This window comes from Eschrichtius robustus, chromosome 16, assembly GCF_028021215.1.
Source record: "Eschrichtius robustus isolate mEscRob2 chromosome 16, mEscRob2.pri, whole genome shotgun sequence".
NCBI lineage: Eukaryota > Metazoa > Chordata > Mammalia > Artiodactyla > Eschrichtiidae > Eschrichtius > Eschrichtius robustus.
Window position 1 is genome coordinate 18,231,901 of NC_090839.1, and position 22,483 is coordinate 18,254,383.

General features: G+C 44.5%; 1 protein-coding gene across 2 annotated transcripts in view; it reads left to right on the forward strand.

Annotated features, from left to right (window-relative positions):
• PTPRT (protein tyrosine phosphatase receptor type T) overlaps window positions 1–22,483 on the forward strand; it is a 785,959-nt gene that overhangs the window by 643,619 nt on the left and 119,857 nt on the right. For both annotated transcript variants that reach the window (XM_068565244.1, XM_068565245.1), the window contains exon 14: window positions 20,661–20,809. In XM_068565244.1, the coding sequence (XP_068421345.1) occupies window positions 20,661–20,809 (149 nt within the window). The remainder of the gene's footprint in view (window positions 1–20,660; window positions 20,810–22,483) is intronic.

Sequence of the window (22,483 nt, forward strand, 5' to 3'; positions counted from 1 at the left end):
GTAGTGTATATATGTCCATGCCACTCTCTCACTTCGTCCCAGCTTACCCTTCCCCCTCCCCGTGTCCTCAAGTCCATTCTCTATGTCTGTGTCTTTATTCCTGTCCTGCCCCTAGTTTCTTCAGAACCATTTTTTTTTTGGCTGCGTTGGGTCTTTGTTGCCGTGCACGGGCTTTCTCTAGTCGCAGCAAACGGGGCTACTCTTTGTTGCAGTGTGCGGGTTCTCATTGCAGTGGCTTCTCTTGTTGCGGAGCATGGGCTCTAGGCATGTGGGCTTCAGTAGTTGCGGCATGTGGGCTCAGTAGTTGCGGCGTGCGGGCTCTAGAGCACAGGCTTAGTAGTTGTGGCACACAGGCTTAGTTGCTCTGTGGCATGTGGGATCTTCCCGGACCAGGGATGGAACCTGTGTCCCCTGCATTGGCAGGCGGATTCTCAACCACTGCACCACCAGGGATGTCCTGAAAGGTGTGTGATTGTAAATGCTTCTATTCTGTAAATACATCTGAGCTTTATAAAGAAGTTAAAAGAGTGGGGGAATTCTCTGCTGACAGAGAGGCACGACCTAGTGAAATAGGGTTGGAAAGAGAAGTTTCTGTGGACAGTGTTGTGTCGTGCTACTCAGATCCCCCTTCAAGAATGGACTTACCCCTCCCCCCAACCCCAGTTGCTAGAACTGCTGCTGGCAGACAGCCAGCCTCTTGGATAACAGCCTGCTTTGAGACTTCTTGATCTTCAGAGCTGCCTCACCCAAGGTCATCCAATAGCTGGTCAATAGCTGACTTTTACAGGGGTGTAAAAATCCAGCGTCAGAGCTTCCCATGGGGCTGGCTTAAACCATCACTGCAGCTACATCTCCATTCAGCTTCCCCTTCTGCCCCCTTTTCCTCCTTTCCTTCCTTTCCCTCACTTTCTCTCCCTTTCCCCTCCCCTCTCTTCCCCTACTCTCCCCTCCCCTCCTCTTCCCTTCTCTCCCCTAACCTCCCCTCCCTTCCCTTTCCTGCCCTTCCCTCCCCTTCCCTTCCACAGATGTTGTCTCCAGAAGCTCCTCCTAACATATCCCCTACATGTCAATCTCTGTCTCAGAGACGAATTTCCAGGAACCCAACCTGTGACACCCCCATTCAGTTTGGTCACTGGAGACAAGTTAATCTGAGTATGTGTATGCCCCCCACTCGCCCTTGAACATGCATACTTCATTGCCTACAGACACTTTGTATACAAACTAATTGGGTCACCACTTTGTTAACCACTGATGATAAGTAAACTCTAAGAAGTCCTTCCTTAGGCAATCATTCATTCATAGGCATTTGCTCCTCACCCGTGCCTTTGCTGGGCAGGAGGGCTGTGAGCATCTAAATACATAGCTCCTGCCTGGGGGAGCTCACGGTGTATCCCAGAAGAGGGTAGTAAGATCCTGTTGCTGAACCAGCCAGAGGAGAGAACTAGGGTCACAAGTGCCCAGCCACAGTGCCCCCTTAAAAATGTGTCACCAGGGCAGGAACGGATTTAGTTCTGAAAGCACTTGCCTTCAGCAAACGTCCCCAAACTGAGAATGACTCTTGCAGCTAGGGCTGTAGCGAAGATGGAATGCTGAGATGCACAAAGTGGAAAATGCCTTTCTAAGTGTTTTGGCAGAGTGCTTTTAATGGAAGGAAGTGCTTTAGTTATAGCTTTGCAATGTTGATGATGGTGATAATGATTACATCTTGTTTGTATATACAGCTTTATCTCTTCCAAAGTGCTTTCCCACTTATTACCTAGTTGTCTGGTTGGGCTTGGAGGTACTTAGCAAGATAGCAGACAGGTTTAAAGGCGTGCCGTGTAGGAAAGAGCCCTGGGCATTCTGGCTCCACAGTTTCAGTTAAGTCACTTAACTCCATCTCAACCTCAGTTTCTCATCTGTAAAATGGGGGTAATAACGCCTGCATTTCAGAACAGCCGTGATGTTTAAATGACATACTCTTTCATTCACGAGCATCTATTGAGCAATTCCTTTGTGCTGAGCACTGAGCTAGGTGTTAAGTGTTTAAAAAGAAATACCTTTCTCTCAAGGAGCTTAAAAGGTGACTTGGACATGTTAACAAACAGTTATAAAATAATGTTGTAAATACATGAAAGAGGAGCAGTGAAGACATGACAAAGAAAAGGAAGTCACTGATGCAGCTTGGAGGAAAGATACCACGGGCTAAAGGGCCAAAAAGGATGCCTGGTATAGGGCAGAGGCAAGATGTTTTACTGAAGAAATAACACATTCACCCACTTTTCTCCTTGGCCTCATTATCTTGAAGTACGCGCGCACACACACACACACACACACACATACACACACACATACACATTTTATAACTAGGTAGGTGACATGCTAGGAAAAACTTGGAAAGTAAAAAAGAAAAAGAGGAAGAAAGGACTGGAGTAGGAAGGGGAAGGTTTGAATCCCAGTTCCACTGCTTAGCAACTATGAGTCCTAAGCACTCCAGGTCTCAGTTTCCCATCTGTAAAATGGGAATGATAGTGCTCAATTCATGGAATTATCTTAAGAAATTAAAAAATATAATGTCCATGCCATTTTGTTTTCATTTCACTTGCATTTCATTAGATTGTCATCTATCAAATGGTAGAGCTAAGCTAGAACGTAGCAGTGGTTGGGTGTGTCGGGGATGGGGGAAGATAGAGTTTTTTAACTTCCAAACGTAAGTTAATGAAAGAAGAATTTGCCAAATAGAATGAAGTAGGGTAATTGTAGATGGTGGTTCTTAAACTTACAGAAATTCTCCTCTGAGCAATTGGATAGGACACCCCTCCTCCTGGTTTCCATCCCTGCTGATTTCAATGAGGGATCAGAGTCAGCTCATGATTCTGGCAAAAAAACCACACGGGTAGACAACGTTATTTTAACACAAGAAGATTTTGTAGGCCAGTGAGAAGAGAAAAGGCTGGAGTTGAAACTAGAAGGGCTGTCACGATATTTCTAAATATAGGGGCTGGGGGACAGGCTTGTCCTTTATGATGTGGCTGCCAAAACCTGCCTTAAAAGAGGCATGGGGGCTTCCCTGGTGGCGCAGTGGTTGAGAACCTGCCTGCTAATGCAGGGCACACGGGTTCGAGCCCTGGTCTGGGAAGATCCCGCATGCCGCGGAGCAACTGGGCCCGTGAGCCACAGCTACTGAGCCTGCGCATCTCGAGCCTGTGCTCCGCAACAAGAGAGGCCGCGATAGTGAGAGGCCCGCGCACCGCGATGAAGAGTGGCCCCCGCTTGCCGCAACTAGAGAAAGCCCTCGCACAGAAACGAAGACCCAACACAGCCAAAAATAAATATAAAAAAATAAATGAATAAATAAAAGATTACTATAAAAAAAAAATTCTCTCTAAAAGAGGCATGGTTCTCCAAATGGAGAAGAAGCTACTCTACTCTGGACAGTCTCTTCGGGAATGTTGCCCCCTTCCTGGGAACAGAGCTCACAGGAACTGGAGTATGTTGGGGTCCTGGAAGATAGGCATTTGGAAGATTAGCATGAGGGCTTGGTCTGGCCACCTAACCCAGAACCTCAGATGAGAGTTTGACCCCACGGGATCATCAAATAGACACACGTCTGGTTAAAATGTTGGAACCTGAGTGTGGAGGGCAGAGTCTGTAGAAGATAACACGCTATTTGATGGCACCGCTTCCTCCCTATAGATATTGAGGTAGACAGTCCTTATGCTGTTCCTAAGTATGTAGAAGCCATTTAATAAATGGCGAAAATGCCCCAGGCACACTTAAAAATAGCATTTAATTTCTCATAACAATTACTCCTCATACTGGTATATGGTGGAGTAAAGACCCCTCAGCTACAATCAATCTCCTGAGAAATATTTGTTCATTAGCATTCTCTTCATTAATGAAACCTCAAGAAGCTCAATACTTCTTATGAAATCTTTTTATCAGAATTAAAGAACATTGGATGAGCTTCTTTCTCGGGCAGTTTTTTTGTTTGTTTAAATTTTTATTGAACTATAGTTGATTTACAATGTTGTGTTAGTTTCAGGTGTACAGAAAAGTGATTCAGTTATACATATATATAAATATATATATTCTTTTTTTTACATTCTCTTCCATTCTAGCTTATTACAAGATATTGAGTAGAGTTCCGTGTGCTACACAGTAGGTCCTAGTTGGTTTCCTATTTCATATATAGTAGTATGTATATTTTAATCCCAAACTCCTAATTTATTCCGTCCCCTCCCCTTTGGTAACTACAAGTTTGTTTTCTATGTCTGTGAGTCTATTTCTGTTTTGTAAATAAGTTTATTTCTGGAGCAGTTTTTCCTTTCAATGCCTTTGAACCACAGTGCAGAACATTCTAAGTGGGAATTATTGGGCATATTACAGCCACCCATGTTTTTTAAGGGGAAAAATTGAAAGATTAGTGTGACCAATACCCTGTTTTTACTGGGAGGGTTTAATTTTTTTTTTTTTTAATTTTTATTGGAGTATAGTTGCTTTACAATATTGTGTTAGTTTATACTGTCCAGCAAAGTGAATCAGCTCTATGTATGCATATATCCCCTCTTTTTTGGATTTCCTTCTCATTTAGGTCACCACAGAGCACTGAGTAGATGGGAGGATTTAATTTTTGTAAAGAGTGAAAATATGGTTTTATTAAGGTTATAAACCAAGTTGAAGCCTCAGGATTAAAGAAGGCTTGTTTTGTTTTGGAAAACAGCTTAATGACAATGCACTTTTCTAGAAACGGAGAAAAGCTAAGACTGCCTATACTTTATTTTACTTTTTTCTTGCTTCCCTGTGTCATTTATTATCTGGACATCTACTGATGAGAGAGAACTTCTGGTGAAAAATCTAACCTCAGATATGGTTGATGTGGGATTTCATACATTCTTTTGTCTTATCTTTGCTTTACACAGCAAAACTACCATGAAAATGTGGGATCTAAGGTTTTTCCAGGAGATCCATGGCTGATTCAAGGTGTATACATCTACTATATTGCTGTGCAGGTCTCTTCCGGCCATCTAGGTTGGGGGCAATTTGCTCAATAAATCATACTTCTGTAATCTCATCTCCCACTCCTTAAGGGTTTTAAACAGCACTTTGCATTAGCTCTGAATGGTGAGGAAAATAACACTTAAAACCTAGGAGCAGCGCTGTAGTGAAAGAGCGTGGACTGCACTTGGATTTGAATCCTGGACCCTGCTACTTTCTAACGTCACTTCTCTGAGCCTCTGTTTCCGCATCTTATAAAAGCGGGACAATAATACCAAATTTGGAGGGTTGCTGTGGGGATTTACCAGGATCACATAAGATAATACAATGCATGTACAACATCTGGTTCTGTGTCTGGTACATTGTAGATGCTCGGTACATTGTAGTTATTATTATTATTGCATTTTGTTTTCTTTTATTATGTCCACTCATGTTTCTGCAGTTTACAAAGTACTTTCATGTAGATATCTCATGAAATTTTTGAGTCACTCCAGTGAGGAAATGTCATTTTAAGTGTAAGGACATGAAGGCTCACCAAATTGACCAGGGCACAGGCTACCTAAAGAAAGAAATCCATGGAACAGAGAGTTGCCAATTACTGGTGCTGTGTTCTTATCATGGGTTGGGAGGTGGGTGTGACGAGAATTCGGAAGGAGGTTACTTTATAAGGCAGCAAAACTGATAAGAATTATACCCTCTCAGACCTGGTGAGATAAAAGATGAATAAGGTCCAGAGTCGGTCCCTACCTGAAAGTGTATAACCATTGCTCCAAATTGTAATGCGAGGGGCGGGGGGTGGAAACCTGTACCAAGCACTTCATTCCATTAATACACTCGCTGTATAAAAGGGACAAGAGTCAAACAGGAACAGGATCATGCATCTTTTTACAATCGTATGACTTTTATATCCTGCACTGGAGAAAAAAGGACCGAGATTAAAGAGAGGATGGGGTTAGGGCTGTTTTTGTGACTCTTTTTATAAATAGGCCTCTTGAGTCTCACTTTTAATTTTACAGAGCAACCTTTTGTCTCTTAACATGTTTTTGTTTAAAATGTCTTATAAATAGGGTTGTGCCATGGAGAGGATTTTATTCAAATTCAGCTATGCCAGACATAGAGAAATAATTTTATTTTAAAATGTACCCAACGATTATGATATTTAATATGACAACAGGTGTCGGGTTTCATTTTCTGAACAGTGAAGGTTTGAAGGCTTTTTTTCCCCCTTCTTTCTTTAAGAATAAATGTGCAATAGTATTTTAGAATCAGCTTGTGGATGTCTGCAAGAAATCCTACTGGGTTTTTTTTGATTGGGCTTGCATTGAATCTGTAGATCAGTTTGGTGAGATCTGTCATCTTAACAATATTGAGCCATCTGGCCCAGGAGCATGGTATGTCTCTTCATTTGTGTGGGTCTACTTTGGTTTCTTTCATCACCGTCTTGTAGTTTTGGGCATGCAGGTCCCATGCATATTTTGGTGGATTTATACCTGAATGTTTCTTCTGTGTGTGTGCTATTGTAAATGGTACTGTTCTTTTTATTTCATATTCAAATTGCTCGTTGTCAATATATAGAAATGAGACTGACTTTTGTATATAAAAAATAAATGTACATAGAAACAAACCAAAAAAGACAAGAAAAGAGAGGTCTCGGGTGGAGAAATAGTAACTTACTTCACAAACACAAGGCTGTTGCATGAAAGATGGAGTAGGCTAACCCAGGCCGGGTACTTAGCAAAGTACCCAACACATGTTCAAAGTATTAGTTCTTGCCTTGTCATGTTCTGTATTGCTCTAAAAGCCAGACTCTGTTCAGAGGAGGTTATGGGACTTATATTTGTGTGATAGTTAAGATGTTAAGACTTAGTTTTAAGCACACCTGGGTTTGGGTCTGGCTCTGCCATATACTAAGTATGTAGTCCTGAGCGTGTTTCTCCCCTTCTCTGGTCTTCTGTTTCCTACACTGCAATATGAGGATGCTACAAGATAAGGCGGAAGCCCGACTGTGCCAGGGCACACAGTGCCTGGCACCTAGCAAATGCTCAGGGAGCATTAGCTATTCTCGTTGTTTTAGTTGTTAAGTTTACAAGGAGGAAGATGCTGGAGAAGCATGAAGAAGAACTTTCTAACAATGCCTGTCCAACAGTAGAACAGGTTGAATGTGACATAGTGAGCCTCCCATCACCGGAGGATGGACCACCCCCTGTATAGGATGCCACAGGGGAAGTCAGGCTTCCCGAGGGTTTTCCCCTGGGTTGAGGAATTACGATACCATCATCACCCCCACCTCCACCCATGGTGGCATTAGAAGCAAGTGGTAGCCATTCTGGGTCTCCCCAGAGTCACCTAAGACACTTGACCCACAGACACAAAGAGCTTGGAGCAGGAGACAGAAACAGTACCCGTGAAAAAAACAAATGCAGACCAGACATACCTTTCCATCAGCTGCAGTTTATGACTGCACACTAAATTCAGCTGCTTTCTTTAGGAGGCTGGTGTTGAGACCCATCACCTCCAGCCCAGTGCCATCCATACTGGCTTTCCCCAGGAGTACAGACAGACCAGGCACCTTGCTAGTGTTCACTAATTAATTTATCTCATGCTTGTGATTTTACAGTGCTTAAGTGCTGGAGCATTTCTGTCTATTCTTCTCCCCGCAGAGCACCTCACATTGCATCAAGACCATGAATCTCCATCGCAAACGCCGTCTGTCTTGGGCAGCCAGCTGGCTGGCTGTCGTCTTGCTGGCACTGCCTCTTACAGCCAGAGTAACACATCCATTCATTTATCCTTAATGACATTTTGACATTCCAATCAATTCATCAGATGTTCCTTCTGCAAGACTTCTCCCCCACGTCCAGGCCAGGGTTCCAGGCCACTCTCGATGCATAATGCATGAGACCAGTGCACTGCTCAGTACCCTCTGACGGACGGACACATCTGCTATTCGAAAACTGTGTGTTCCTAACAGCCCTGGCTCCCCGAGTGATCCACACCGCTGCCTTCAGAGCCATTTTCTTCTATGTTTCCAGCTGGCTGAGCTCAGAGGAAACTGTCCAGTTCAAGGAGAGATGTTCTAGTTCAGAAACATACATGCAACAGTGCTATGGGGGGTTGGGAGAGTAAGAGTGTGCCAAACCCCTGCCTTACTCCAGGATTTAGAGTAGCCTGAATTCCACTAATTCAGGTGGAAGATGGAACTATGACAAAGCTAACATCTTGAATTTCATTATCCTGCTGCTACTTAAAAATAATGATCGTAAAGACATTCCGATAACAATAATGGATATCAAAGAAGAAAGGAAAATTATCCTTAATACCTTCAATCTAACACATCAGCTTAGATATACTTTCTCCTAGTGATAATCACAATGTAGACACAGTTTTATTTTCCAGGATTTTTTTTTTTTAACTTAATGTGATCCAGTTAGCACTTTTCTATGTTGTTACATAGTAATCATTTTTAATGGCACTCCATCATTTTAATAGCTGTATAATATTCCATCCAGGGGACACACCATAATTTACTGAACAGTCCCCCCCATAGTTAGACAGTCACGAGGCTGTAACCGATCGTTTGCTGTCCAAGAGAAGAAACAGAGCAGGCTGTGGGAGCGAGCAGGGCTCTGCAGGCTGAGGAATGGGGGCCTCAAATCCCACCTGGTCCCTTTACCTGTTTTAGGAGTTTAGGATTAACCCTCTGGGCCTCGGATTCCTCATTTATAAAAGAAAAGAAATAATCACCACTTCATAGTGTTGCTGTGAGGATTACAGAAGGTAATCTTTGAAGGTACCTAACACATGGTAGTATTTACTAACTGGTAAACTATTACGTTCATATGTATATACCAGTAGTTCTCAATCAGGCAGAGGGCAGTTCTGCCCACCCCCCACCCCTGGGACATTGGGCAATGTCTGAAGACATTTTTGATTGTCACAGCTGGGAGTGGGAGGAGCCACTGGAACCTATTAGATGGAGGCCAAGGATGCAGCTGAATATCCTGCAGTGCACAGCCTGCACAGCAAAGAATTATCCTGCCCAAAATGTCAGTAGTGCCACCGTTGAGAACGCCTGGCATATACGAAGCTGGGTTTTCCAGTATTATCTACATAATATTTGTATTCTCCTTTTTTACTATTATTTTATTAGGATAAAGTCCCAGGAAAATGGGAATCCTCGATTAAAGGGTATATTATGCTTACTGGCAGTTTTAGGAGAAATGGGATGGGGTGGGTGATGGGAATACGGTTTCAGGTGACCAATGGTGAAAAGGCAGCAGATAAATAGCACGTGTTCCCCAATGGGGCAGGAGATGACATCCCACAGACCAGTAGTTCTCCAAGGATAGTCCCAGCATCTCCTAGGGAGTTGGAAATGCAAATTTTCAGGCCTTAACCTCGTACTCACCAAATCAGAAACTCTGAGAGTGGAGCCCAACAATCCCTGTTTTAACATGCTTCCTAGGTGCTTCTGATGTACCCTCAGGTTTGAGAATCACTGCCATGCACCATCTGTAGCAAAAGGCCAACTTGTAGAATAGCAAGCAGAACCCGTTCAAGTCCAACACTTTGTGCAGAAGTAGATTAAAAGTGTCAAGCCTAAGTCGTGAGGGTGCTCAAATATGGAATGGAGCAATGATAAATGAATTAAAAGTGCCATCCATTCATGCATTTCATCAGTAAACAGTTTTAAAGCTTTTACAACATGGTGCCAAGTGCTGAACTAGGTGCTAGAGGAAATACATATATGAACTAATATGCATTATGCAAATTGTTATAATGAGGGGTGATGAGAGTGGGCAGGCAAACGACTAGGATATAAAACAGAAGTAAGGCATGTCCTGTAAGGGAGAGGTCAGAAAATGCCTCCTGGAAGAAGTGGTGTTTGAGATGGAACTTGAAGGATTTGTGATTATCTGTTAATACATTAATTCAACAAGTGTGTACTGAGTACCTGCTTGTGCCCAAAACTGCGCAAGGCCCTATCTGTGCAAGGCCCTGTCTGCACAAGGTGAACAAGGCCGGCATGGACCTTGCCCCTGCGGTTACAGTCTAGCAGCGGAGATAACCATGGAGACTGACCATCTGGCAAGCAGGAGTGATTTCTGGATGGGGAGTAAAGGTCTGGGGTGGGCTGGGGGTAAAAGAGAGAGCACCCCTGGGAGCCCTGGGCTGAGATCTGAGAAGAGGTGCGGGTACAGGGCTGTGAAATGCAGAAGGAGGTTGGCTGAGCTGGGGAAGGAACACAGAGCCTCGGTGATCAGGAGAGACTGCTTGGAAGAGGTTGCTTGGGATAAACTTTGGAAGGTGATAGCCATCAGTTCACCCATGCACAGGCTAGATGTGAAAAGCAGGCAGACCATCGACGGGTGTCCAAGAGGGCATAAGAAACAAGAGGCAGAGTCCAGCTCAGCCTCAGCTCGGAGACTAATCCTCATATAGGGACCTAGAAGGGGCTGCCTGAAGAGGCGATGAGTCCTTGTCTCTGGAGTTGGACAGTCACGGGGGTGGAGAGGGGGACATCCACTTGCTGGGGGTGTTGCAAGGGGTCTCCCAGCTGGGGTGGGAGAATGACTTTCCAGCCCAGAGAATCCAAGACTCTGTAACTTGTAAGGGCCTGAAACTGAGGGTCAGAGAGTGACTGGGAGAAAAGTATCTGTCCGAGTATCTGGCTTGGTTTATGGTCGAATAAGCACAAGGTATGGATGGGTCAAAAGGGGCAAAGGAAGAAAAAGTATTCAGTAGTTACCTTGGTTCCCTGGCGTGCTCATCTCAGGGAGCAGATCAAACACCAAGTTAAAATTAAAATAAAACAAGGAAGAAGGAATGCAGATGGCCAGTATGAAGAAGGGGGAGAAAAAGAGATAGCATTTGCTGAGTGTCTGTTATAGGCCAAAGACCATGCTAGGGAATTAACACATATTATTTCTAATCATCCTAGTAACTCTGTGAAATAGGGCTTATCAAATACCTTCTACACATGAGTCTCGTAGAGACGGAGACACAGTCATGATCACACAGCTGGTTAGAACCAGGTTAGCCTGGGGCCAAGGTCCGTGATATTTCCACAACACCAAGAACAGAGGGCATTTCGCCTAGCCCAGGGGTTCAGAGCCCAGTGGTCTGAAAGCATTCAGGGAAGTTCCCACTGACTGGTCCATAGATTCTGTCCTCATGTTCCTTTGAAGCATTTATTTCCTTCCCATTGCCTAATATTTAACAAACACTTATATGGAGCTTGTTTGGTAGGTGACAGATCCTATTGTAAGTACTTTAATATTTATAAGTCAGCATCTACTGCAAATGGTTGTTGTGAGAATTCACGATAATTATCCCTATTTAACAGATGAGGAAACCGAGTTACAAAGAGGCTAAGTAATCGTCCAAGGCTACGTAGCCAGTAAACGGTGGAGCCAGGATTTGGATGCAGGCAGTCTTGTTCCAGAGCCAATGCTGTTCCCACTAGGCTCTGCTTGAGGATCTAAGGGGTAGTGTGGCCGTGTACCCAGCAGCAGGAGGGCCTTGCATCTGTCTTAGGTCCTCTGCTATGCAGATTCCCCTGCACTGCTCCAGAGGATGGTCAGACTGGGTCCTTAGTGGAAAGAGGGCCCATCCAGGCAAGGAAGACAGAGATGCAGCCACAGGCCGAGGAGAGAAGCAGAGGCAGGTGGAGGCACGGACATGGAGAGCAAGACAGCAGAGGGATGGAGGTGTCAGAGGCGGTGGCCAAGGTCCCTTGACCTTTTGAATTGTGATAAGATGTGCTACTGTTGCATCTGTAACTTTGCCATTCTGGTGGAAGCATGGAGAAGCCCCAAGGTAGGGTGATGGGGGTAGGAGAGGAAGGACCCACCAGTTATCTTCCAGGATTGGTACCCAACAGAGGTAACGAGCAGACAGGATGTGTAATGCCGAAAGGATGTGAGTGGATGCGAATGTCAGCTTTCTGGCCGCGTGTATGTGCTTATATGTGTCACTGTGTGTTTGCCTGGAGAGGCAAGGAGCCTGCTGAGAAAGCTTTGGGACAAGGGTATACATGTGTGGGTCCTTGGCTTAGCGTGACATAACAAGGAATCTTAAAGAACATTCAGAGGCCTGACTGCCTGAGTTTGAATCCCAGCTCTATCTCTTTTTTTAATTTTTTTATTTTTGGCTGCGCTGGGTCTTCACTGCTGCGCGCGGGCTTTCTCTAGTTGCAGCGAGCGGGGGGCTACTCTTCGTTGCAGTGCGCGGGCTTCTCATTGCGGTGGCTTCTCTTGTTGTGGAGCACAGGCTCTAGGCGTGCAGGCTACAGTAGTTGTGGTGCGCAGGCTCAGTAGTTGTGGCGCACGGGCTTAGTTGCTCCGCGGCATGTGGGATCTTCCCGGACCAGGGCTTGAACCCGTGTCGCCTGCATTGGCAGGCGGATTCTTAACCACTGCATCACCAGGGAAGCCCCCAGCTCTATCTCTTAAAGCATGTATGGCTTTCGGTGAGTTACTTCAACTCTGCCTCATTCTTTCATCTACAAAATCGGGTTAGCAATACTATCAATCTCCTAGAGTTATTAAGAGAATTCAAGAAGTTAATACATTGTGTTTGTGATAGCCTTAAATAGTGCCTGGGAAGGATTAAGTGCTATATGTGTGTTTATTAAATAAATACAGTAAATTTAGGATTTATTGTTTCATGGTCATTGTATTCATTTCATAGACTGCCACAACAAGGTGATGGTTTAAAACAACTAAATGTATTCTCTCACAGTTCTGGAGGCTGGAAGTCTGAAATCAAGGTGTCAATGGGGGTCAGGCTCCCTTTGAGGCTCTGAGTAGAATCCTTCTTGCCTCTTCGTAGTTGCTGGTGATGGCTGTAAAATCCTCAGCATTCCTTGGCTTGCAGCTGCCTCACTCCATTCTCTGCCTCTGTCCTTACACAGCCCTCTCCCCGTGCGTCTCTGTCCAAATTCCCCTCTCCTTGTAAGAACACCAGTCATACTGGATTAGGGCCGCCTTAACTGGATTACATCTGTAAAGACCCTCTTTCCAAGCCTGCACTGGCCACCAATTTTGCTTCTAGAAAACTTGAGAACAATTGTGGGTTTTCCCTTTTTTCTCTGTATTATAAATATTTTAGTAGATTTTGGGAGAAGTTTTAGAAACTGCTATCTTATTAAGGAAACACTTCATAATTTTTCGTATTTCTCTAAAGTTGTATCTCCTTTTTAACTTGAGGTTGCTGAGAATGGATATGAGTGAACAAAACGAATGGTAATGACTTTTTTCCTGTCATATTAGTAAAATATTTCTAAAGTAAAATATCTAATTCTGTAAAGAGGCAATAAAATTTTTGAGATTATTTAAAAAAAAAAAAGACCCTATTTCCAAATGAGGTCACATTCACAGGTACCAGAGGTTAGGACTTCAGTATATCTTTTAGGGGAACACAGTTCAACCGGTAACAGTCATTTAAGAAGCATCAGTTCTTGCTGTGGTTCTCAGATGCCAGCTCCCCCCTGTATTGAAGTCAATACCAGAAAGTGGAAACGGTGTGTCCCTGGTAACTCGGTGAGGTATTTGGAGACCTGGGGCTGGCACCCAGGTGTCCTGCCTCCTGGTCCTGGTCCTCCACTGTGATAGGGACTCTTCACTAATTCAGATCAGCTGAAGAGTGGGCTCTCAACAATGGGGATATCACACTTCAGCATGCATGAGGATTGCCTGGAGTGCTTATTACGCATCTGGAGTTTCTAATTCATGGGTCGGGGTGGGGCTGGAGAAACTGCATTTCTAGTATGTTCCCAGGTGAAGCCGATACTGCTGGTCCAGAGACTACTTGGAGAATCAGTGTTCTACATCGGTGGTGCTTAAGCTCGGTGGCACATGACGACCACCTGGAGAGCTTGTAAAAACCCAAATGCCCAGGCTGCACCCTAGACCAATTAAATTAGAATCTCATCAGTAATTTTTAAAGCTCCCCAAATGATCTGTGCAGCCAAGGTTGAGAAGCACGGCTGTAGAATACATCAAAGAATGTTTTTAGAGAAAAGCCATTCTTCAGGGTATCTATTTTAGAGGATTCATATTTAATAAATAATGAGGCCATTTAAATCAACATGGCTGTTTCCTATATTTAAAAGATAACCAGAGAGCATTTATTGAGTGCTTACTGTGTACCATGCACTGGGGAAAATGCTTTGGTAACTGCACACCATTTAATCTTCGCAAACACTTTGCCTTGCCTGGGAGCATTGCTGCTACCTGCAGTTCTATAGACAGGAGGAAACTGACATGCAAAGCCATGCGTAACTTGCAAGAACTCACACAGCTAGTCTGAGATGGAGCCAGGTTTTGATGCCAGGCTGTCTGGCACCAAAGTTGATGTTAACTGCTGTGCCATCCTGCCTCCTGAAAGAAGAGAAAGTGGCGTGTTCTCCTTTTAATCCTGCACTTTTCCGTATCCTCGTTTACACTGTCAACTCTGCTGTGCGGTAGCCCAGCCTCTGCCTCCATTACAGTTATTCTGAGTCAGTGGAGTTTGGATTAATGAGGTTTTGCTGCATTCATAAGGGGCTAGAATTGTTACCATGGACTGAACTTGCACTTCTGGTTTTATCCCGAAAGGAGAGGTGGAGGAACGTTGGAACAGGTATCCTGAGCTGGCAGGCAGAAAGCGAGGTTAGGGTCCTGTGGCTTCCACTGATATGCTGCATGACTTGTCTAAGCCCCTCCTCTGTCTGGCCTCAGTTTCTTTTACAAAATAAGAGAATTGTGCAGTTCCCTTCCAGTTTCTGATGTATAAATTTAATTAGAGAGTCAATCATGTCAGCATAGAAGTGGCTGTCCGGGCTTCAAAGAGCACAATGCCGGCTTTTAATAGGAGTAGAGTTTCAGCTGTGTTTTCTTTGTCTACCTCCTATGGACTGAGATATCTCTCTGGCTCCAGGGTTCCAACCTTTGTGTTTTCCCAGGAAAGTCCGTCCAGAGATGCCAATGGAGGATGGGTCGGGGAAAACCCTATGGAGAAAGGAAAGAGCGCCTGGTCAGTGTCTCCCCTGGAAAGTGGGCATGGCTCTTCACATCCAGGGAAGCACCCTATGGAACCAACACTCTCCCTCAGTCGTCCGGGTCTCCTGTTCTCCACCCACATATTCAAGGGTTTTGCAGGATCCAGATGCTGCAATCCCTACCACCTCTTTCCTAGGTAGTTTCTGAGTCTCTCCGTGAACTCCTCCAATAATGGAGGGCTCATTACTTCCAAAAGACTAAACAGAGCAGGGGTCATGTCTGGCTTTTCACATCATGTTCTCCCGCTGTCTTAACAGCCACTTCTGTCTAACCACCTACAAAGTAGGTGCTCATTAAATATTTTTCCAACCAATTAATGTGCAAAGAGAAATAAACTACTAACTTTAGGGAGGAGACAACGACTTTAAGAGTAGGGGGCCTTTGAGTTGGCCCCTAAAAAGTGAAAAGAAGGTTGCCAAAGAAGAAAACGTGGGAAGGGCAATTCGGCACTAGGCACTTCCAGAAGAGACCCGAGCAGTTCTTCTTTGCTAGAAATTTCTTCCTTGTGTCAAGCCAATGTAGTGGTTCTAATTCTGACCCCTGGGGCCGCACAGAGCCAGATGTCACGTGTGTGAAGAGAGCATTCCAGAATATTCCCTCTCCATGAGAAACATCCCTGTTTCAGACACTCTTCCTTCTCCTCTCGTAGCATGATTCCAGAACCTTTCACAGCCCTTACAGTCCTCTCCGTGGAGCCATTCCACCTGCCACCCTCCCTTATCAAGAGTGGTGCTCAGGGTAAACCACAGAAGTCATGGTCCATCGTGGGGACATCCCTGGCCACCTACCCTCGCTCAGCTAACCAGCAAAAGTCGGGGGGACCTCCAAGTGATCTGTTAGAAGGAAGAATACCACCAGCCACGTCACATTGTCCCAACCTGTCAGAAGCAGGGAACTTCGGATTGCTGTGTCTTAAAACATTCTTCAGCTCTAGAGGTGACCCAGGAGAGGAATAGATAGGCTTGTACAATGCTGTCTTTTGAACAGCTCTTGGTACACCCTGCTGGTGAAATTGTGTGACCCAATTGGCAGGAATCTCAGAACAACTGCAGGAAAAAGTTCCAAGTTCGGGAAGTCACAAGTGCTTCAGTCTTGAGGGATCTGAGGACAGCATGAGTTATGCGACCATCCCATATATCATGTGACTATCTTATATGAGGTTTTTTAAAAAACATTCTACAGCTATGGCTATTCTGTGGGCTCTGAGGGAAAAAGAAGTCTCTGACTTCTGTGAACATTCCATCAATTCTTCAAACACCCCAGGAAAGAAATGCTAAGTTGTTAGACAAAAATAATTCATTAACTGGAAGTATTTCAGGTCACAAACTAATTTCATGCAGCTTTTTCTTCCTCTTTCCTTGCATATATCTATTTTTTAAGTGGTTATAATTTGTACTCAGAGTAGGATGACAGTCTTTTCTACACTTCAGATCGTAGACTTTTAAACATAAATTTGCACAACAAATTTATTGAGCACTGGCTGTGTGCCAGACACTCAGCAAAAAATTGGAGTAGGTACAGGAAGTCCAAAGAGGTTCACCCAAGAGGTTCTTGCCTTCCTGGGTAGGAGGGTTGAATCACTGCAATTGGATTAGTCAAGTGCTTAGCTGACATGGCAACGAGGCCCTCCTTGATCTCCTGACAGGGTTCAAACCAGCTATTTGCTGCTCTCCCCTAGCTGTATGTATTTTTCCTTCTTGGATTTCATCACCTTTGTGATTTTATACTGATTTATGTATTTACCTGTTTAGTGCCTGTCTTTGCCACTAGTGTCTGTGTTCTGTGAAGGTCAAGATCATGTCCAGTGTTTGATGCCATGATCTTCTTACATCTAGCAGAGACTGGCACGTGTAGGTGCTAAGTAAATTTGCGTTCAATGGGAGAGTCAACCCGGAAGAGAAAACCACACATCTGTTTAGGGAGCAAGAGGAAACCTCAAAGAAGATGTGACATTTGAATGCCACTGAGCCTTGAAGGATGAAGGGGAGGTGGCCCGGGGAGAAGAATGGGGGCACACTGAGGAGCAAGGAGTACTGAGGAATGGTTAGGACAGGAAGATGAGGTAGTTGGTGATTCCTGAAAGGAGACACGTGTGGAAAATAAGGCTGAGTTGAAGCCTGGAGCCATAGGTCTTGTCTGCCCCACTCACAAGTTTGGGATGTTCCCCTCTTTTCAGGAAAAAGAGGGAGGGGGATCAACTAAACTCTATGACTATAGGAATGAATATGATTTTTCCTAAATTACTAAGAGGGTTTTTTAGTGATTAAGTTTTGAATAAGATCCCAAAAGTATGGTTTTGTGTTTTATTTCCTTCCACATCCCTTCCATTTCCATTTTGTAGCTGAAGCACCTGTCTACATATTTTAACATTTTACATAACATCATCGTCACCATGAAAACACAGTGTCAACCATGGGTGAAAAACTAAGGATGTAAAAACCTGAGATTTTTACCACTCAGTTGTCCAGTCTTTAAATATCTATGTTTTAGAGAGGCTCCATTAAAAAAAATGTTTTATCCAGGGGTTCAGAGCTACGCAAACATTTCTGTAAAATGCCGTTTTTCATAGATGGAGCAAGACCTTTTTTTTTTTTTTATTCCTTTGGAAACCAGTGATTTGTGCCTAAGACAACTCTTTCCATATTATCTTACCCTGAATAGAATGAGATTGGTTGGGAGTTCTGCCCTAAGGAAATATCAAAGCCTCCAGTACATGCTCATTTATAGTTTGAAAGTTAATTCTCTTATCGGATGTCCTTTTATTTCCTGCTGGGGCAGTGTGAGCAGAACTCAGATGGAGGCAGAGGGTCTGCTGTATATCTTTTCAAATTTATGATTAAGAAGGTCACATATACATCTTTTTAAAATAAATTTACTTATTTTATTTATTTATTTTTGGCTGTGTTGGGTCTTCGTTGCTGTTTGCGGGCTTTCTCTAGTTGCGGCAAGCGGGGGCTGCTCTTCGTTGTGGTGCGCGGGCTTCTCATTGTGGTAGCTTCTCTTGTTGCGGAGCACGGGCTCTAGAGCGCAGGCTCAGTAGTTGTGGCGCACAGGCTTAGTTGCTCCGCGGCATGTGGGATCCTCCCGGACCAGGGCGCAAACCCGTGTCCCCTGCATTGGCAGGCGGATTCTCAACCACTGTGCCACCAGGGAAGCTCCACATACACATTTTGAAACACACTCCTTTTTGATAATAAATGAAGAATAAAACTTTGAAATGTCATCAGTAGCAGAATTACTCGTTTTTCTTTCATTTGCGTTCCCCCTGCCGGCTGGCCGATTGCCTGCCAATGGTGTGGGAAAAGGCGTAAGTGACCGAATGCTTCATTTCTTGTTGTTTTTCTGTCTGCCTGGAATAGTTTCACTAGTGAAGCAGCATGTCTGTGGCCAAAGCATTTTAACCAAAAGATGCACTTCTGTTCCTGAGCGCCCTTCTTTCCCCCGGCAAATTTAAAAACAAAAACAAAAACAAAAAAGAAGAGGAATTCCATTTTAGGCTGCATTCGTCTTCAAATAGACAAAAGCTCTTCTCTTCCTGGATCCAGATTCACTCTCCACGCTTCTCTACTCTGCTGTCTGCTTACAGAGCAAGATTTAAATGGATGCCATGCCTTTGGCTTCCAGTTGGGTTCAGCTAATGTGAGCCGCTCTAGGAGGTCAGATGGGGGAGGGAAGATGTAGTCAGGGAATCTGTGCCTCTGGGTCCCTCCCTGTGGGGGTCATTCAGGACTGGCTGGATCCCTTGGGAGAAGTTCACTGCTTCTCTACAGGTGGCCTCCTCTTCACAACACCTTTTGGGTTCTGGTTGCTGCTTCCTCTGCTTGTCGCTCTGGACCCACAGGTGATAAACAGCTCTCCTGTCACTGTATTATACCTTGGGTTCCCCTTATACCCTGCTCACTTTGTCAGTAGTCCTTTTATACATTTTCTCTCCTCACTTGAGTGTGCCATCTGCCATTCTTCTGTGCGGTCTACAGCTAGATCAACTCCATGTGAAGAAAAATACCATCAAACTAGAAGTGATCCTAGATGAAAGCCTCTAAAATACTTCTAAGTCTAGGTTTACCCTTGCGTTTAATACTTCCTCTGACAGGGGGATCATTACCTCTTGAAACTGCCTGTTTCATTATCAGATGGGCTCACCTTTGGATATTTCCTAGGTGGTGCTGAATTTGACCTCTCTGGGACATCACGGAAACATGTCCTTTCCATGTTGAAATAGGAGTGACCAAGATTGGATTGGAAGCCAAGTCCTGTGAAAAATGGAGCAAGAGACCTGGAAGAATTTACCCTCCAGATATTTAATGTGCAACCCATAGCCTTGCATATCATAGGAACAAAATTACTGTATTTAGATACATAAATGTTGGGTAAACTCAGAGGGACCAGGTTGTTTATTTAGAAATATTTGAAAAACTGTCATATGCAAGTGGGGTTAGTCATATTTTTGTATCTCTGGCAATAAATCTGAGACCCAGTAGTTGACATTTAAAAGGAGTAGATTTCAAATCCATACAAAGAACTTTTTAACCTTCAGCCTCCCAGTGAGGTGCCAAAGTCTCCATCACTTGATATAATCCAGGGAGGATGGGATTCCACAGCGGGACTGTTGGAGAGAGCATTCCAGCAGTGGAATGCAGTTGGACCAGTGGCGATGATACAAAAACAAGAGCAGCAGCTGCCACGTGTTAAACATTCACTGTGTGCCAGGCACTGTGCTCCGAACACGTTATCTCACTTAATCCTCATTTAATCCCTATGAGGTTGGCCTGTTAAGTTCAGAACTTACTGAGGTTGAGGAACTTGCCCTGTATCATGCAGCCACAGGCTATGGAGGTAGGATATGGACCCAGGTCTGTCTGATGCCAAAGCTGATGGTTTCAACCTCCAGTGGTTGGTGTCAGAATCACCTGGGGAACTTGGTGGCCAGGCAGAGGTCTAGTGCCTGTCCTACTTGTATGAATCTAGGATCTGTGTGCTTTTCAGCTCTCTAAGTGATCCTGATTTACACGAGTTTGAACATCACTGCTGTACTTTGTCGTCATCACCATCATCATCATCATTCCAAATGCCCATCTGGTTCTGAGGATCACTGTGGGAATAACTGTGCATCAAGTTCTGCTTTAACCTTTATCCTTTTGAGCTATAAGACTAACTCACCTCCACCCTTACCCACTGCCCACACCAGCCCCTACTTCAATCTACCTTTGTTTGGTGGGCTATTTCACGAGCTCAATCCCTGAGAAAGGCCAGACTCCATTCTGAATCTCATTCAGAGCCATGGGAACAGAAAGGTCCCCCTGCCTCTTCTTCCCTTTCAAGGGAGAGTAAGGAAAGTGTTGTGCAAATCTCATTATTTCCCATTTTAAGCTCAAGTAAAGAGCACACCCATTGCTGAGGATGAGGCAGGATGAATGTCATATTTCTGAGCAAATGGAGGCCTTTAACAGTTTCAGGAAGACTTAGGTTTATTCCACCTTGACCTTGGAGGACCTGCCTTGACTCTGTTTCTGGAAAATGGACCAGGTTTGGGGGTTGAGGATGATGGGTGGGGAAAAAGAACAGTCTGATCTTCCAGTGCTTGGATGCAACTGTCACCATCTGACTGTGATTTTTGTTCCCCTTGCACATGTCCCAAAGGAAGCTGGCCAAGAAGCAGAAGGAGACACAGAGTGGAGCGCAGAGGGAGATGGGGCCCGTGGCCTCGGCCGACAAACCCGCCACCAAGCTCAGCACCAGCCGCAACGACGAAGTCTTCTCCTCTAGCTCACAGGACGTTAATGGATTCAGTAAGTTGAGCCAACTAAGGGGAAGGGGACATCCGTACCAGCTTGACCCTGGTACCTCTGCTGTTGACCGCTCACAGTGTCAGGTGCTAAAGGGCATGGTGTCTGGCTGCTTCCCTGGGGTGGTCCAGGATGAAGGTGCTCCCTGGCAAAGACATGGGGCCGCCCATCCTGGGGTGAAAAGGAGAATTTCAGAACCTCAAAGCAGATGGAAATGAGGGCAGGCCATCTTAACTGCTGCTTGTGTACACAGAGGCAGGTTAAAACTAACAATAGTAAAAAAAAGAAGGAAGGCATGGTTATGCCCTTAGGGAGAAAAATATGCCAAGCTGAACTGAGTGTCTTACAGTTACCAAAACAACGCTGCACATAAACCACATAAAGTAGATGAGTTATGCGTTATCACGGTCTCCATCTCTCAGCTTATGAAACTGAGGCTCAGACTTCTCCAAAGTCCCATGGCTGATGAGTAACTTATCCAGAAATGGAAGCCGTGCCTTCCAAGCCTTGGCCAGTTTCAGGACACAGCTAGTGATCCAAGTGGCATTTAGTCAAGAGCAGCGGTGTCCTCATGCAGAGTTAATACAGGATCCCAAGCTAATAGTAGTGGTTACAATTTCAGGGTTCACCCCATCCAAAGGAGAACATCAAGACTAGTAAACTAAAGCTAGTTTAGTTTAGTCTGATCTTGGGGATCAGACTCAAGCGTGCTGACTTTTGCTCTTAACTTTCTGAAAGCCAGTTCTTTTTCTGAATTGCGTAGAAATGCTAGATTCCCCAGCCTCTGCTCCAAAGTGGGGAAAGCAGGAAATCTAAAGGAATAGGAGCAGAGACAAATGTTCCCCCTACACTGTGCCAGTGGCAAAGGGACAAAATCGTATTTTGTAAAAATCACTTAGATAAGGTCAATTTGGGGTGATGGAGATCTATGAGAGGATGAAGAAAGAAAGGAAACCAGTATTTACAGACCACCTTCGTCTGCACCACAGCCTTGTGAGATGCTTAGTATGACTGTTCCCATTTTATAGATGATGTATCCAGAGCTCAGTGTTTGGCTGACCTTCCCACAGTTACACAGCTGCTTCCTGATGGATCCAGGATCCAAGGGTACCTCGGACCCATGATTCCTAACCTCAAGTGTACCACAGCACCTACCTGAGGCAGTTTTCAAAATCCGCATATCTGAGCCCCACACCTTACCTGCTGAATCAGAATCTCCTGGGGCAAGGGGAGTGGAATGGGAACTCAGGATGTGGATTTTGTAAAAGCCACGCAGGGGGTTCTTATAGGCACCCTGTTAAGAAGGCTGAACTTTGAAAGAGGCAGCAGCTATTTTCAAATATTGACGTGCTACCTTGGGAAAGAGAGATTTTGTTTTAAACCTACAGAGACTGAAAAAATAGTAAAATGAATACTCATGTAGTCTTTACCTAGATTCACCAGTTGTTTGCATTTTGCAGTATTTGCTCTCTCTCTCTTATATACACACACACACTATATGTATACATACATTATACATATATAATTTTATGAACCATTTAACAGTAAGTTTTAGACATCATGACACTCCCCCTCCAGAGAATTCAGCATGTGTTTCCTGAGAACTAGGAGAGCTCTTCAGCATAACCACAATGAAATTATTTTACCCAAGAAATACAACCTTGTTTCAATCTCTGA